The sequence below is a fragment of the Gopherus evgoodei genome, chromosome 17 (genome assembly GCF_007399415.2).
Source record: "Gopherus evgoodei ecotype Sinaloan lineage chromosome 17, rGopEvg1_v1.p, whole genome shotgun sequence".
NCBI lineage: Eukaryota > Metazoa > Chordata > Testudines > Testudinidae > Gopherus > Gopherus evgoodei.
In genome coordinates, this window is record NC_044338.1 from 3,806,658 (window position 1) to 3,820,331 (window position 13,674).

The 13,674-nt window shown below is 44.2% G+C and overlaps 1 protein-coding gene across 2 annotated transcripts; it reads right to left on the bottom strand.

Moving 5' to 3' along the window:
• Positions 1 to 707: 707 nt before the first annotated feature.
• On the bottom strand, positions 708 to 13,449 carry CTNS (cystinosin, lysosomal cystine transporter). Of its 2 annotated transcripts, none has more exons than XM_030536457.1 (11): positions 13,361 to 13,449; positions 12,545 to 12,627; positions 11,095 to 11,173; positions 9,784 to 9,868; positions 9,563 to 9,666; positions 8,298 to 8,429; positions 3,873 to 3,972; positions 3,664 to 3,783; positions 2,615 to 2,785; positions 2,046 to 2,163; positions 708 to 1,618 (listed from the first exon to the last, which is right to left on the bottom strand). In XM_030536457.1, the coding sequence occupies exons 2-11, from the start codon at positions 12,609 to 12,611 to the stop codon at positions 1,488 to 1,490; spliced, it is 1,107 nt and encodes a 368-aa protein (XP_030392317.1). In that variant the 5' UTR covers positions 12,612 to 12,627; positions 13,361 to 13,449; the 3' UTR covers positions 708 to 1,487. The 2 variants fall into 2 exon arrangements, with proteins under 2 accessions (XP_030392317.1, XP_030392318.1); XM_030536458.1 differs by lacking the exon at positions 13,361 to 13,449 and adding an exon at positions 13,088 to 13,270.
• Positions 13,450 to 13,674: the final 225 nt, after the last annotated feature.

A 13,674-nucleotide genomic window follows, 5' to 3' on the forward strand; every position in this document is an offset into this window, starting at 1 on the left:
GATTTAGGACAGGTTGAATGGTGCCTGACTACTTTTAGACAGCTGTTTAGCATATCTTCTCCTTGGCATAATTGTTAACAGTGAAGTGACAGTCAGCAAATTCTGCACCCATTTACAACTTGTTGCACCTCTGGGGGAGGAGTACATTCTCTTCGGAAATTTTACCATCTTACACTTTTCAGTGCAGAAGAACAAGTTGTTTTCCCCTCTGGCAGGAGGGCTGCAGGATTAAGTAATCAGACCTGAACATTAGTGATTCTAAATCTTGTGTTTAAGTCCCATTTACTATACTCTATTCCTTACTCCCGTCAAAGACAAGACGGCATAGTGCCAAGCTATACAGTTTAAAGTGCAAGAATGTTCAACCATGGTTGCACATTAAAGTCTTACGTTCTTTGCATGGATGCTGAAGAAAGCAATTCAGAGCAAGAGTCAATACTTAAGTTTTATTCCCAATTCACCACCTTCCTCCATTCCCTCATGTATAGGTCTTGTTACTTAAAGACCTTATTTCCCTCAAGTCACCTATATAAAATGGGTATAATGCCTACCTTGCAGAGGGAATCTTGAGATCTTTATCTAGAAGGTGCCACATAAGTGCTTATCAGCTACTCCTAGATTACTCAGGAAAATGGAGGAAACACTAAGACTAATACAAGTTTTAATCATTAGGCTACTGAACAATAAGAATAGACAAATACAAGTCGTTCAACAGCACAGACTAGGCACTTTAATGGAACCAAATGTGAACAACAACTTAGTGCAGTAAATAGTCAGAAATTTGGCACTAGATTTAGTATCTTTACTGAAAGTGCTTGGTGATATACACTTGCAGAGATCACATTGTCATTTTTTAAAAAGTATTTAAGTATAGCTCTTCTCACCGTCATAGGAACATGCTGTGATATTAAGTCTGATTAGTGCTGGTCTGGTCTTCATGCTTTTTGGTTAGTGACTTCATTAACCCACTGTACCTACATGTAACAGTTACCACCAAGTAGTCTTCTTGAGCCACTGCCTTCCACTTGGTTTGGGAGAAGATGAAGGCAGCAACGCAGTTAAGTTCTACTGTCCACTCCATAAAAACCTGTTTCTTGGTTACTACTTTAAAAAAGTACCTGGTTGGGTTTTTCACCCTCCAGTGGTGTTCAGCTGAAGGAAGCCCAGCTCTTTCCTTGCCGCCCCCCCCACAGAATGCTGTATTGGTCAAAGACAGCCACATATTACTAGGCCAGCTCAAGACAGACTGGCCAGGAATTAGCTTCCAGGGTTGCAAATCTCGTCCAGCTGCAAGGGGTAGGATAATGGAATATCCATTAAGGCATTAAGCAAAAAAAGTTCATTGCAGTCCCATACTGAAGAGGAATTATGAACAGCATGACTCGAACTAGTCACGCTGGTACCTGGTGAGTAATCTGGAAATCCCTCAGCCAGTAGAGAGGTAATGCCAGTAAATCCGTACTATTGTGTCTATTCGGGGTGGGGCCCTAGTCCAGAGACTCATATCCCCGTGTTCTATATAGACAGTAATGCTGGATGATGAAGACTATGTCAAAGATGATGGAGAAAAGGCCCAGTCCAAACTTAGTTGGATCTCCAAAGATTAATTTCCATTCATCTGTCAAAAAATAAGGTAGTCTGAAAAGCTGCATTGTCACTCACATTACCAGATTTAATAGACTTAAGCTGGTTATTCCATAGTTATGGGTATATGAGATCAGTCATTAAAGTTTGTCACTAAAATGGTTTATTTCTAAACAGCACAGGTTAATCATCATAGTTTGATTTCACTACATTGTGCGGGTTAATGCAATATGGTACTCTCTGCTGCTGTATAGTTACAAAGAACAACTGTGTAAATCGCTTGCATTAGAAGACAAACACTTCTGCTTTACCACATTTTTACAGCGCTGATGGGTGCATGCAGGACACCTAGGTTTGGGAAGGACCTTAAGTGGGTCTGGATTGGCAGAAAGTGCTTTGTGGCAGGTTTTTCCTTTAGTGGAAAATGTAGGCCCTAAAAGGGGCTTCAATTCCATGCTTACCGTTGTTGTAAGACTGTAAAAACATCTGAAGGAGGCTGAAGCTTCCACCAGTAAAATCTAGTAACACATTTCCAATGCTCCATCCTTCAGTACTCTTCCGCCGAAAATTCATATATGCCTACAAGAGGCATAGAAGGGAATCAGATCAAAGTGAATTTAAATATGCTGCATACTTTATCTATAAAAAGCAAATATTTTTGAAGATCAAGCAGTCACACAAGACAAAAAACTTTATTCTACCCCATCAAAAGTGGAGAATTCTCCACTTATTGACATCAGATAAGCAGATTGACCTTTCAATGCCTCAGTGAACTCCAGCTGTAAGAGAGCCTCATTGGTTTACCAGATTAGTTTTCACACATTGCAAAAAAGTTACTTGCATACTTAGTCAGCACAAAAGCCAATCAATCTGTTTTGATCACAATTCTAAAATAGCATTGTCAGCCTTCTAGAATCATATGCACCACATATTAAAGAACCTACAGTGCTCTTCCAGATAGCTGCCTATATTAGTATGTGGCATCTTGCTACCCACTTGAGTTAGGAGATATATTAGTGCCCATTTTTACCTGTGGAAAATATTTTATCAGTGTGATTCCCAGTTTAATGTAAGAAAAGAAAAATAAGAACTGTAGCCATGTGATTTCTCCAGCTGCAGCCACGGACAGGGTGGTAAATGTGAAGATCCACGCAATCACAAGCAGCCCAATAGCAACTCTGGACACTCTTTGACTAGCTCTCTGAAAAATGAGATTATATTATACATTTAGAATTCATTATACCCAGCTTCCTCCCACCCGTTAGCACAGAATGCACGATGCTAAGCATAACATACAACCAAAGCCCATTGCAGAATTGGCTGGCTGGATCCCTTCTCAAGTATCCCCACATTGTTTTAGTAGCTTAATAGCAGCTTGCCACAGGTTTATGATAAAACAGTACAATTGCCGAGCCCAATTCCCATGGGAATCTTGTTCAGAATGTTAGCATCCAGGAAGAAGGGGTCAAAATCTTCCTGCAATGTTTTTGCAGGAGATTTGTGGGACTTGGTCTATTACTCAACTCTAAATTAAGACAATCTGTGGGGCTTTAATGTTCATAATAGCATTTGTGAGATGTTCAGTGATTAGGGCACAGAGAAGGTGCCAAAGTCACTCTAACCACACACCCTGACTTTTCATGAAAAACATCTATTCTGGCAGAGGGGGCAAGGAGTGCACATACACACACCCCTTTTTCCACAGCTTGTTAACCCAGAAGAGGTATGAATATTTTTTTCCACCGAGTATGTTTACGACCTGTCAGTGAACACCATTCACATACATTTTATAATCGGGATGGCAGTGAACTGAGCACGGAAGTGGAACCCCAGAACAACTCCCAAATTCTAAACTAGATTCTGCCAGTCCGCATGGCTTTGTAAGCGTGCCCCCATTTCCCCGTAATGGCAATAGTATTTGCCTATCTGAGAAGGATGTTGAAAATTAATGTTTGTAGAGTGCTGTGAAATTGAAGAACCCTATAATTGCAGGTATTCTATTAATATTTAGCCTCAAAGCTTAAACATAATCAACTGTTTTGGCTTCGTTTGGAATAAGAGTATCATAGGTAAACCTACCTCATATATACAGCACTGAAATATTAGAAAGAGAGTTACAGCTACTGCATGGAGACTGAAGAAGACATCATTGCTGTCCACAGGGATCACTCCATTGGGATACTGGTGTAGGAACTGCTCCTGAGTATTAAAATCCCAAGCAAGTCAGCTATCATAACGCTGTTCTACAAGTAATGAAATATTTCATTGAAAGAATGAAGTGCACTTACCTTGATGTAGGCTATCCAGAAAAGTCCTACATTAAATACACTGTATGCTATGAAGCCAGTGAGGTTTAACGCTACATAGTCAAAGCTTAGTCCAACAACACTAAGAAAGAAAGAAAAAAAATAACAAAACACTTTACATATAAAGATTTGTTTGTGGAGCAACATCGTCAGTGCCATAAAGGGACTGACTTTCTGGCACTAGAATATTCCTATTTAAGGGCTTTCTACATTTACTGTCCCAAGTAGAAACGGTGCCCATGCTGCTTTATAAAAGAAGTCATTTGTGTGAGGGGCAACCGTCACTGCATACATACTATATATTTTGATAGCATTTACAATAAAGTTTACTTTCAAAATTCTTATTGCTATGTTGTTTGCCTCCACTCCATACACCTGCAATGAATCAGATATCATTTTAAATTAGATCCACAACCAGAAGCATTACATCAGAACGAGTCCATTCCTGCTGCCCACTGTTCTATCCTCACCATTCCAGGTAAGAAGTTTTAACTTTCATAGACAATCATTTGTTCACTCACTGAGTGAAAGACCCTCTAGTCCGAGGCAAGATAACTCATCATTGTTAAATGCATGGATTCTGAATTAATTGGTTACAAATATAAAGTGTCTTCCACAACCATGGGGGTGGGTTGGGGGGGAATAATAATCTTGTCAACCAGCCATATTACATCATGGTTTAGTGTAAGGTCACTGGGAGGATGCACTTTAAAGTTCCATTCTCCTTCCAATTCATGTGCTATTGAAAGTTCACCAGGGCTGAAATTCACATGTAGTCACTCGCACTACAGCGTGTGCGCATGAGCGTGTGTGTAGTGAAGCTGTGTGGCCTCCCTCCAAGCCAGAAGGGGAGGAACCACCCTCTCTGCTCAGGGGGGCAGAGCTAGACCCACTTTGTCCTTCCCACTGGAAGTGGATAGATGGGACAGGAAGTATAAAAGGCAAAGCTCACTTGGGTCTGAAACTGTGAGGGAGAGACACATCCTGCTCATGAAGGAACCTGTGTCTGCAGGGGAGCTACCGGGACTGTTGCTGGCCACCTACCTGGGGAGACAGAGGACACTCCTTTGATCTAGGTAACCCTGAGGGGAGGGGAGGAAGTGGCCAAGGGGCAGCTGACTCTAGTCTGCTGTAGTGCTGTCTGAAACATGGTCAATGTGTTGCAGCTGAATTCCCCACCGAGACTACTCTGCAATTGTTAGGGCCCTCAGCTGGGACCCAGTGGAGTCAAGTGGGCCTGGGTCTCCCTACCCCCTGAGATGGCAACCTCCCCAATGTAGGCCAGCTGGCAGATGTTTGCCTCCTGTCTGACAAAGCTAGAATGACAGGTTAGCCCAGCCCTTGCCTACGGGCCCAGGAGTCCGTAGACTCTGGAGTTCTGCCCGGTTAGACCAGTCAGGATGCTAATGCCTGGCCTGCTAGTTCCCCCCTGATACTAGGCAGTGATCCTGATGATGTAGAGAGATGGTGAGGCCTCCTCCGACCCAGAATGGGAGAGACAACCATGTCACCACTGCAGTATGTTTGAGTGGGTTGATATATATTTTAAAACACAATCATCTTTCCAGTCATTTATTCACATGGCAATTGGAAGTGATGTGATTGAGATTAGGGATAAGTTTCACAAAAGCACTTGGGTGACTTGAAAATAGGTCTTTGGTTCTTAAGTCAATTAGGCATTTAGGAAACTATTACTCTAGGTGTCTAATGTGCAAAAAAGCCCCACTCCCTGCCCTGGAGTAAGCTGTATTTTACACCTATTTGTACAGTGACTAGTAGAATGGGGCTGCAGTCTCTAGCTGCCACAGAATATATCATGAATAAGGCTAAGTTTCAGTCACAGGTATTTAGTAAAAGTAACAGACTGGTCATGGGATGTAAACAAAACCTCATGGCCCATGACCTGTCCATGATTATTATTAAAAATACTATGACTAAAACTTAGGGGCGGCAGCAGCCGGGTCCCCCACAGGGGCTGGCTCCCTTCCTGGCTCTGTGCTCTCCCATCCTCCCCGCAGCAGCAGAGTTTGGGTCTGGGAGGGGGCAGGGGCACAGGATAGGGTGAGATGGGGTCTGGGCAATACTTACCTGGGGGGCTCCCCGGAAGCAGCGATATCCCTCTCACCCAACTGCTAGGTGCAGGTGTGGATAGGCAGTTCTGTGCACTTCCTCCGCCCAGGGTGCCACCCCTGCAGCTCCCACTGGCTCACAGAGCTGCCTGGTCATGCCTCCATCTAGCAGCGAGCGAGGGTGATGTCACGACTTCCAGGAAGCCACCCAGGTAAGCGCTGCCCCGAGCCCGCCTCACCCCATCCTGTGCCCCATCTCCTGCTCCCTCCCACACCTAAACTCTGCTGCTCCCAGGACCCAAGACTGCCCTAGCAGTGGCCAGTACACTTGGTGCAGGGGCTGCCTGACCTGCCCCTGAGTCAGGCGCACCAGCCTTAATTATGAATAACCATTCATTTGAACAGGTGAGAAGTTGTGGAGTTAAGCAGAATTGTGATTAGGGGAAAATTACCCTCATACACATACATAATAGACATGATCTAATTTCCATAGAGATGAACTTACACAATAATATGCTGAAGAGAGTGGGTGAAACTTCTGAAATGCTAGTGAATTCTACTAAAATAAGTTCTATTTAAATTGATTATGGAAGATTCTTTTCTTAAAGACCTCTTGTTTTATGTTGATTAGCTGCCTTTACAGAGTGTGAGTTTAAAATAAAGTCCTAGAAACTAATTTCTGCTGTAGCGCATATCTTGTTCCCTTGCGGTCAGGTGCCTATCTCCAGAACAGGAGATGTGACACTGTCTGGGGCCAGCAGATGGGTTGCTTGTGAGGTTTTTTAATTGGGCAGTGTGAGAATCTGAATTCTGTATTCCCTAAGTGGGCAGTGTGTGAATCTTGGGAGTTCCCTGGGGGACTAACACTGCAGTCACTGGGAGCTGAGTGCTCCACTTCTCTCAGCATCTGACCAGGGTGGGACCTTAGCTTCGATTTTCTGGTGACTGCTTAGAAGTGAGCTTGGTGATATGCTGCAGAAACTAATGGAGAAGTTTAATGGAGTTGTCTGTGTAGTTACATGATTTATTTGGAAAATCCTTCCTTAGGAATTTGGTTAGGCTGAAAAAAAGCAGTGGCCCCAGACCACTGAGTATGAGAGCTCCAGGCAGGGTTTGTCTTGAAGCTCTCTTTTCTCTCCCTCGTACGAATCCAGTTTAGGGCCAGTCAGCGTTAGATGGGGTGGGATCTGAGTTACTACAGAGTTCTTTCCTGGGTGCTGGCTGGTGAGTCTTGCCCACATGCTCAGGATTTAACTGATCGCCATTTTGGGGGTTGGGAAGGAATTTTCCTCCAGGGCAGATTGGCAGAGGCCCTGGAGGTTTTTCGCCTTCCTCTGCAGCATGGGGCACGGGTCACTTGCTGGAGGATTCTCTGCACCTTGAGGTCTTCAAGCCACAATTTGAGGACTTCAATAACTCAGACATAGGTTAGGGGTTTGTTATAGAAGTGGATAGGTGAGATTCTGTGGCCTGCATTGTGCAGGAAGTCAGACTAGATGATCATAATGGTCCCTTCTGACCTTAAAGTCTATGATTCGGAGTCTGCTCAGGGAGGCATATGTATTAGCGAGTGCATTTTTCTTTGAACTCTATTATTGAAATTTTTTTGCTACAAAGTTGCCAGTATGCTCATGAGGCTACACTGGCTCCCTCTGATGGAGGATTTAAGATCTGAAAAAGCAGCAAAGAGTCCTGTGGCACCTTATAGACTAACAGACCTTTTGGAGCATGAGCTTTCATGGGTGAATACCCACCTCGTCAGATGCATGCCACAGGATTCTTTGCTGCTTTTACAGATCCAGACTAATACGGCGACGCCTCTGATAATAATGGATTCTTCAGATCTTAAGTGTGCTCAAGGGGCAAAAGAAGGGGGTGGGGAGAGTCACTTCTCCAGCAGTGATTTGTTTTGTTTGGGTGGGGTTTTTTTTGGTATTTTTTTAAATCTGTAGCGACTTAGGTCTTGATCCTGCAATCACAGCTACACATGTGCACTGCTGCCCATTGACTTCAGTGATACTTTGCAGCGGTTCATTTGGGCAAAACCAACGGCAAGGTCCGTGCCGTGGGGTTCTGCTCAGACAGTTGTTAGGAAAGTAGCCTTCTAGAAAAGAGATAGAGATATTTCTAATCAATTCAGCTGCTATATTACGGATGTTAATGGACTCTTGTAATAATGGGGTTTGGTTTTCTTCTTTAATGGGAACTAACTACATTGAGGGGAACTAACTACATTAAGGGGAATTATCAGAGATCCCCATCCTACTCAGAAACCAGTCCACATAGCAATGTTACAAATGGTCAAGATTCAGGCACATTTCACAGCTAGTCTCCTTACCTTTTTCGTCGCCAGTTTTCGAAAACCTGAGGGTAAAAGGAGATCGACCAGGCAAAGAAATAGATCCAGCCAGTCACCTGGTCTATAATCCTCACTATGTTGCTATGAATCACTTGGAATCGAATCCTGGGACTGCAAAGGAATTTTTGTTATTCAGTTTTTAAGCAGTCCATATATTCTCTGCACTTTTCCATAGATCATTCTCCTTCATTCTAATTTGTGGGGCAGAAAACTCAAGTCAGTTACTCAAAGTTTAGGGTTGGGTTTTATAGCGCAATAAAGCTTCCCCTTCTTCACACACCCTTGTGGTCTTCCCAAGATTTCTAAAAATACTAGTGATGTCTTGCCTACCCTGAATCCTCCTCCATTTGGATATATTTTCCCTTCCCTTATACAAGCCTTCCGAAGCCTTTCATCTTCCTCTATTGCTTCTACTCCTTTTAGTATGTTACTGTTGTGCAACAGCAAGGTTTTACTCTTCATGCTTGGCAAGCAAAGCCTTATGATCCGGCTTGTCTTGTGTTCCTGGATATGTTGTGATGTGGGTAGCAATAGCCATGATCAAGACAGTTAAAAGCAGAAGTGAAATGAGGACGTGACAAGATCATGCATTATCCTGCAGAGCTGTGGTATTAACGGCAATAAGCAAATGCAACTCAGCATTCCCCATCTCACCAGTTTGTTCTGATATCAAGGAAGAGAGAGTTCCACCTGTGAACACATGATTCCTTAAGACACTCTTTAACCAGGAAGTTTTGTGGATGTGCTAAGTACTTGTGGCTTGCACTGAAGTCTTGTGAAAGCTGTGGGTGTGCAGAGGAGAGTCAGCTTGTTAGCATTCAAGGATATGATTCTCAGACTTGGAAGTGTGTTAGCAAGAGAGGCATAGCAACAAAGCAGTAGCCCACGGAGTTTGGGCCAAATGGTATCCAGCTTGAGTAGTGTTATGCACACTCTGAGACTCTCGTTGTGTGGGATTTATAGTATGCTGCTGAACCTGACCTATGAATGCCTAGGATTTTAGGTTTCATGATTCCAAGATACATACAAGATACAGAAGCTACCAGTACCACTTATCTCAATTTTTTTGGGGGGTGGGGTGGGGTTGGGGGGGCAGACTGACAGTTAATCAAGGGATCTTGCAGTGTAATTAGTAGGATACTGTGCAATGATGTGGGGGGAAGAGGGGGAGGATGACGAATGATTATACTCTTTGGATACCAAGGAGTTGCACATTACCCGGGTTGAATTGCAGTTTAACTCACCCAGTTTGGTTGGAATTACTGGCATGAAGATAAACTGTAACTTGTCCAACATCTTTAGCTTTCACTTGAAAGCTTGAATTATTTAGACCTGTAGGCAATGTTACCTGTCAGACAAGGAAAAAAGGTTACATGTAATAACTATTCACGTGTTTTTAAATGAGGTCAGACTATGACCAATTGTAAGCTTTAGCATAAGGTCTGAAGTCAGTTTTGTTACTTACTTGATCAGGTAGTTCAACAATGGTTCCATTTTTTGATGAATATGTGACATTAAATGTTATCACCAGGGTCTCATTTAATGGGGCACTGCGAAGATAGACAAGTCAAATGAAGCCTACAAATCCATGTGTTAAAGGAGGTTCAGGCCTCCTGGGAGAATTGATTCCACGCAGCTCAGGCAATATTGTTTTGGAGGGACCACATACAATTTACATTTAATAATCACATATGGCACCAACATGATGATACTCTAGAAACAGATCCTGTCCTTTACCGACAAAGGAATCTGAGCTGGACAGAACTTGTAGGTCTCCCTTTGTGCAGCCACTAGTCAATTTTAACAGAGGTTTGAAAGATGGATAAACATCTTTAAAAGTCTGATATTTCCCTATTCCTCCTCCCACTTTGTAAGCATCCCACTACTCCAGTCTGAACTTCCTCCCTCCCCCACCCCATGTCATCTCACATTGAGAAGGACTTTCCATTCCTGGGAAAGTCTCAGTATTACTGAGACTGAGAAAATGAGCACTGCACTAGAGTAAACATCTACTCCACAGATGCAGTGTGTGTTTCAGCTCTGAAGTGGCTAAACTTCTGTGCTGGGAACAGCAACTGCTGTTCAATTTATAAAATATTTAAGCATCCTTCTAGATACATTTGTACATGAAGCATGTTTTTGTTAGGCTCATAGTAACTGAAGCGGGAAATGACTGAGTCCATCTCCCTGCCAATGCAGAATTCAATACCCCAACAGCAGACACATGATATTGGATCCTGCATCTAGCCAAACTTATTGATACAAAAATACAGACTGTCTGAGCTTGTACCTAATGGTGAATTTTCATCCCCATGAGGGCCAGTATGAAGGCTATGTATCACACAGACTAAGTGGAACTGTGGCCTTGTACTAACACACTGCACACAGATGAAACTCACCCAAAATCAGTGGTTTTCAACCCTCTAGTTGTAGGGGGGTTCACAGACTATGTCTAGAGGGTCCATGAAAGGTTGTCATAACCATAGAACAGTGGCTTTCAACCTCTGGGCCACAAACCCCTGGGGGTCTGCAGACTATGTCTAAGATTTTCAAAGGGGTATGCACCTCCATTTTAATTTTTTTAGGTGCTCACAAATTAAGAGGTTTAAAACCACAGCCATAAATGAACAAAGCCACCTCATCTCTCCTGCAAATCTAGTTAGTTATCTGAACAAGTCTTATCCATTCTCTCTTCTGGTCTGATGCCTGTGGGTGTATCCGGTTGTAACAAAAGCAGAGAATTAAGAAGAGAAACAAACTGATGTTCTAACCTTACCTTAGAATCACAGTGACATTTGTCAAGCTACCATTTTCTAATGAAACCACTTCGGGGACAGATAGCATGCTAGCTCCATCTGGAAAAAGAAAAACATTAAGTGTAGATTTCTACAAAAGGCATTCTCTCCTTCCTGAAAAGATGAATTGTTTTCCTGTGTGGCAGAAGAAAGCAATTTGACAGTACAAACCAGTTAGACAAGCTCATTGGGTTGGTTAGCAGGAAGGTTAGAGTGGCAGACAGCTGTGACTAGCAACAGTGTGGAAGTAAGCATCAGCACTTTTTCAAGTGATTGAATAATTGAGACATTAATGAGAAGTGCAGACTGAAAACAGTAAATGGGCCAAACAATTATCTCCTGGAACAAATACATAATACACATGCAATTAGTTACAAATACTTCAAACTCTAAGCTAATTATAAAACGCTAATTTAAGTGTTATTTCTTGCTATGATCAGGAATGGATCCTAATTATCTGTAAGAATCAGAACTCTTTAAAGCAGCTCTTAAAATTACTGCATGATCCACACGAGCCCAGCAGAATGCCAAGACATTTGGCTCATTATCCTGCTGTTGCAATACTCAGGCAACATCTTGCTATTGTGCTTGAAACTGTTGCATGGTACACACTTCAGTGGCAACAATCTATTGATTTTCAGGGTATATTCACATAAGGCAGCTACAAATAAGATTATGCTTTTCTTGCTTGTCAGACACTCTAATTAACAGAATAGGGTGTGATTACATTTCATATACAAAAAACAAGTGCCACAGTATGGCTCAGCCTCCCACAGATGGTTTTCCACTCCTGTGCCCAAATTCTGACAAATATGTCTTAAATCCTGACCTGGAACTCACCACACATACCTGCTAATATCAGAAGCTTATAAAAACAAAGAATAAAGACATCTTGTCTTAAACAGGAGAGAAGGGGGAAAAGTGGTATTTTAAATGCAATTTTTAGAGATCTCTTGTTAAAAATCTATATATTGCAAGTGACTGAATTTGGTTGTCTTATCTTGTAGACACGTCTGGCAACTATAAACCAAATAGCTAACATAGATAGGAATGAATTTGGTGATCCTGATTACAATATAATGAGGACTGAACCTATAGAGTCTAGCCTACTGACCTAGTCACTTACATCAATAGCAAAACAAGACCCACTTTGTGGTAACAAGTCAGTACAAAACAGTCTGAAGACAGTATACAAGGGAAGAAAGTTCCCAACACGACAATGACAGCTGAAGCAATTCTTTGTTAGAAGCTGTTACATCAAGCCAATACCCTTATAAGCACACCACGATTTCACAGAGGTCACCTTTAACAGAAGAATATTTGGTTTTCATCACAGAATCCCTTTTTATTGACAGTCATTTTAGCTAATGAATAACCAACTGCTGATCTGGTGCACAGCTAGGTAAACTTCCCAATTTGGAAGACACTTACCACAAAGTTTTAGCAATGAGAGTGAAAAACACAACACCGAGAGAAGTAGCCATCTTTTCTTCATCATGCTATTCTTCAGACAGCTACAAAGCAAACGAAAGGACTTCTTTTTTTAGGCTCCTGCATAATTACAGCAGCAGCACAGCCCCATATACCACTCTCCTTCCACTGTGCCCTGCATCACTTCATCTCGCCCATCACCTTGCCAAGGCCATCGTTAACCCACTTCCCCACACACCATGGCCAGACCAGCACTGCCCCTTCACCTCCACACCTAGCCCTCACCCATCCCTGGGGCTGGGGCCACCTTGAGCCTATCTTGCCAAGCTCCCACTTACCACCATGCCCAGTGCCCACCTGGCATCACCATTTCTGCCCCTCCCCAGCCCAGGGGCCAGGGTACCTGAGCCTAGAACCCTCCCTTCCCCCCCCAGCCCAGGGTACCTGAGCCTAGAACCCTCCCTTCCCCCACTCCCCCCCAGCCCAGGGGCCAGGGCCCCCTGAGCCTAGAGCCCTCCCTTTTCCCGGCCCACATCTCCTCACCTCCCCAGCGCTCTGCCCCCCCAGCCAAGGGGCACGGAGGCAGCAGAAGGCAGGGGGCACAGGAGGGGTGTCTCAGCGCCCGAGCCGGGGGGGGGGGGGGGCTCCGCTGTGCTCCCCCTCCCCCCGCTCGAACCTCCGGGGCGCAGGACGGTCCCCTCAGCCCCCGTGGCCACGCGGCGCAGTGCATGCCGGAACTTGTGGTCCTTACGGGCCGCTCCCCCGGAGGGGGGTCCCCACTCCGCGGTACACCCCGAAGGCAGGAGGAACACCTACCGCCAGGCCACTTCGTCCGACTGCCGCTCCTTCCTCCCATGTGAGGCGACCGGCAGCCGCCTATATCTCGCCGCCCTCTCGCGTGCCGTAGAGCCGCAGTGGCCGCCCTAGGCCGCCATCTTGGGTGTGGCCTCTGGTGCTTTGGGGCTAGCGACGCCCTGGGGGGGGTTCCCTTTTGGTTTAATTAAAGTCTCGTTTAAAACTCTTGAGATATATTTTTAGGGGGGGATTGGGCCCTGGGAAGCGTCAGAAGTGGGTCGCGGACGGGCGCTTTGCCACACTCAAGATGGAGGCTCCAGCTCTACCCTGGGTCT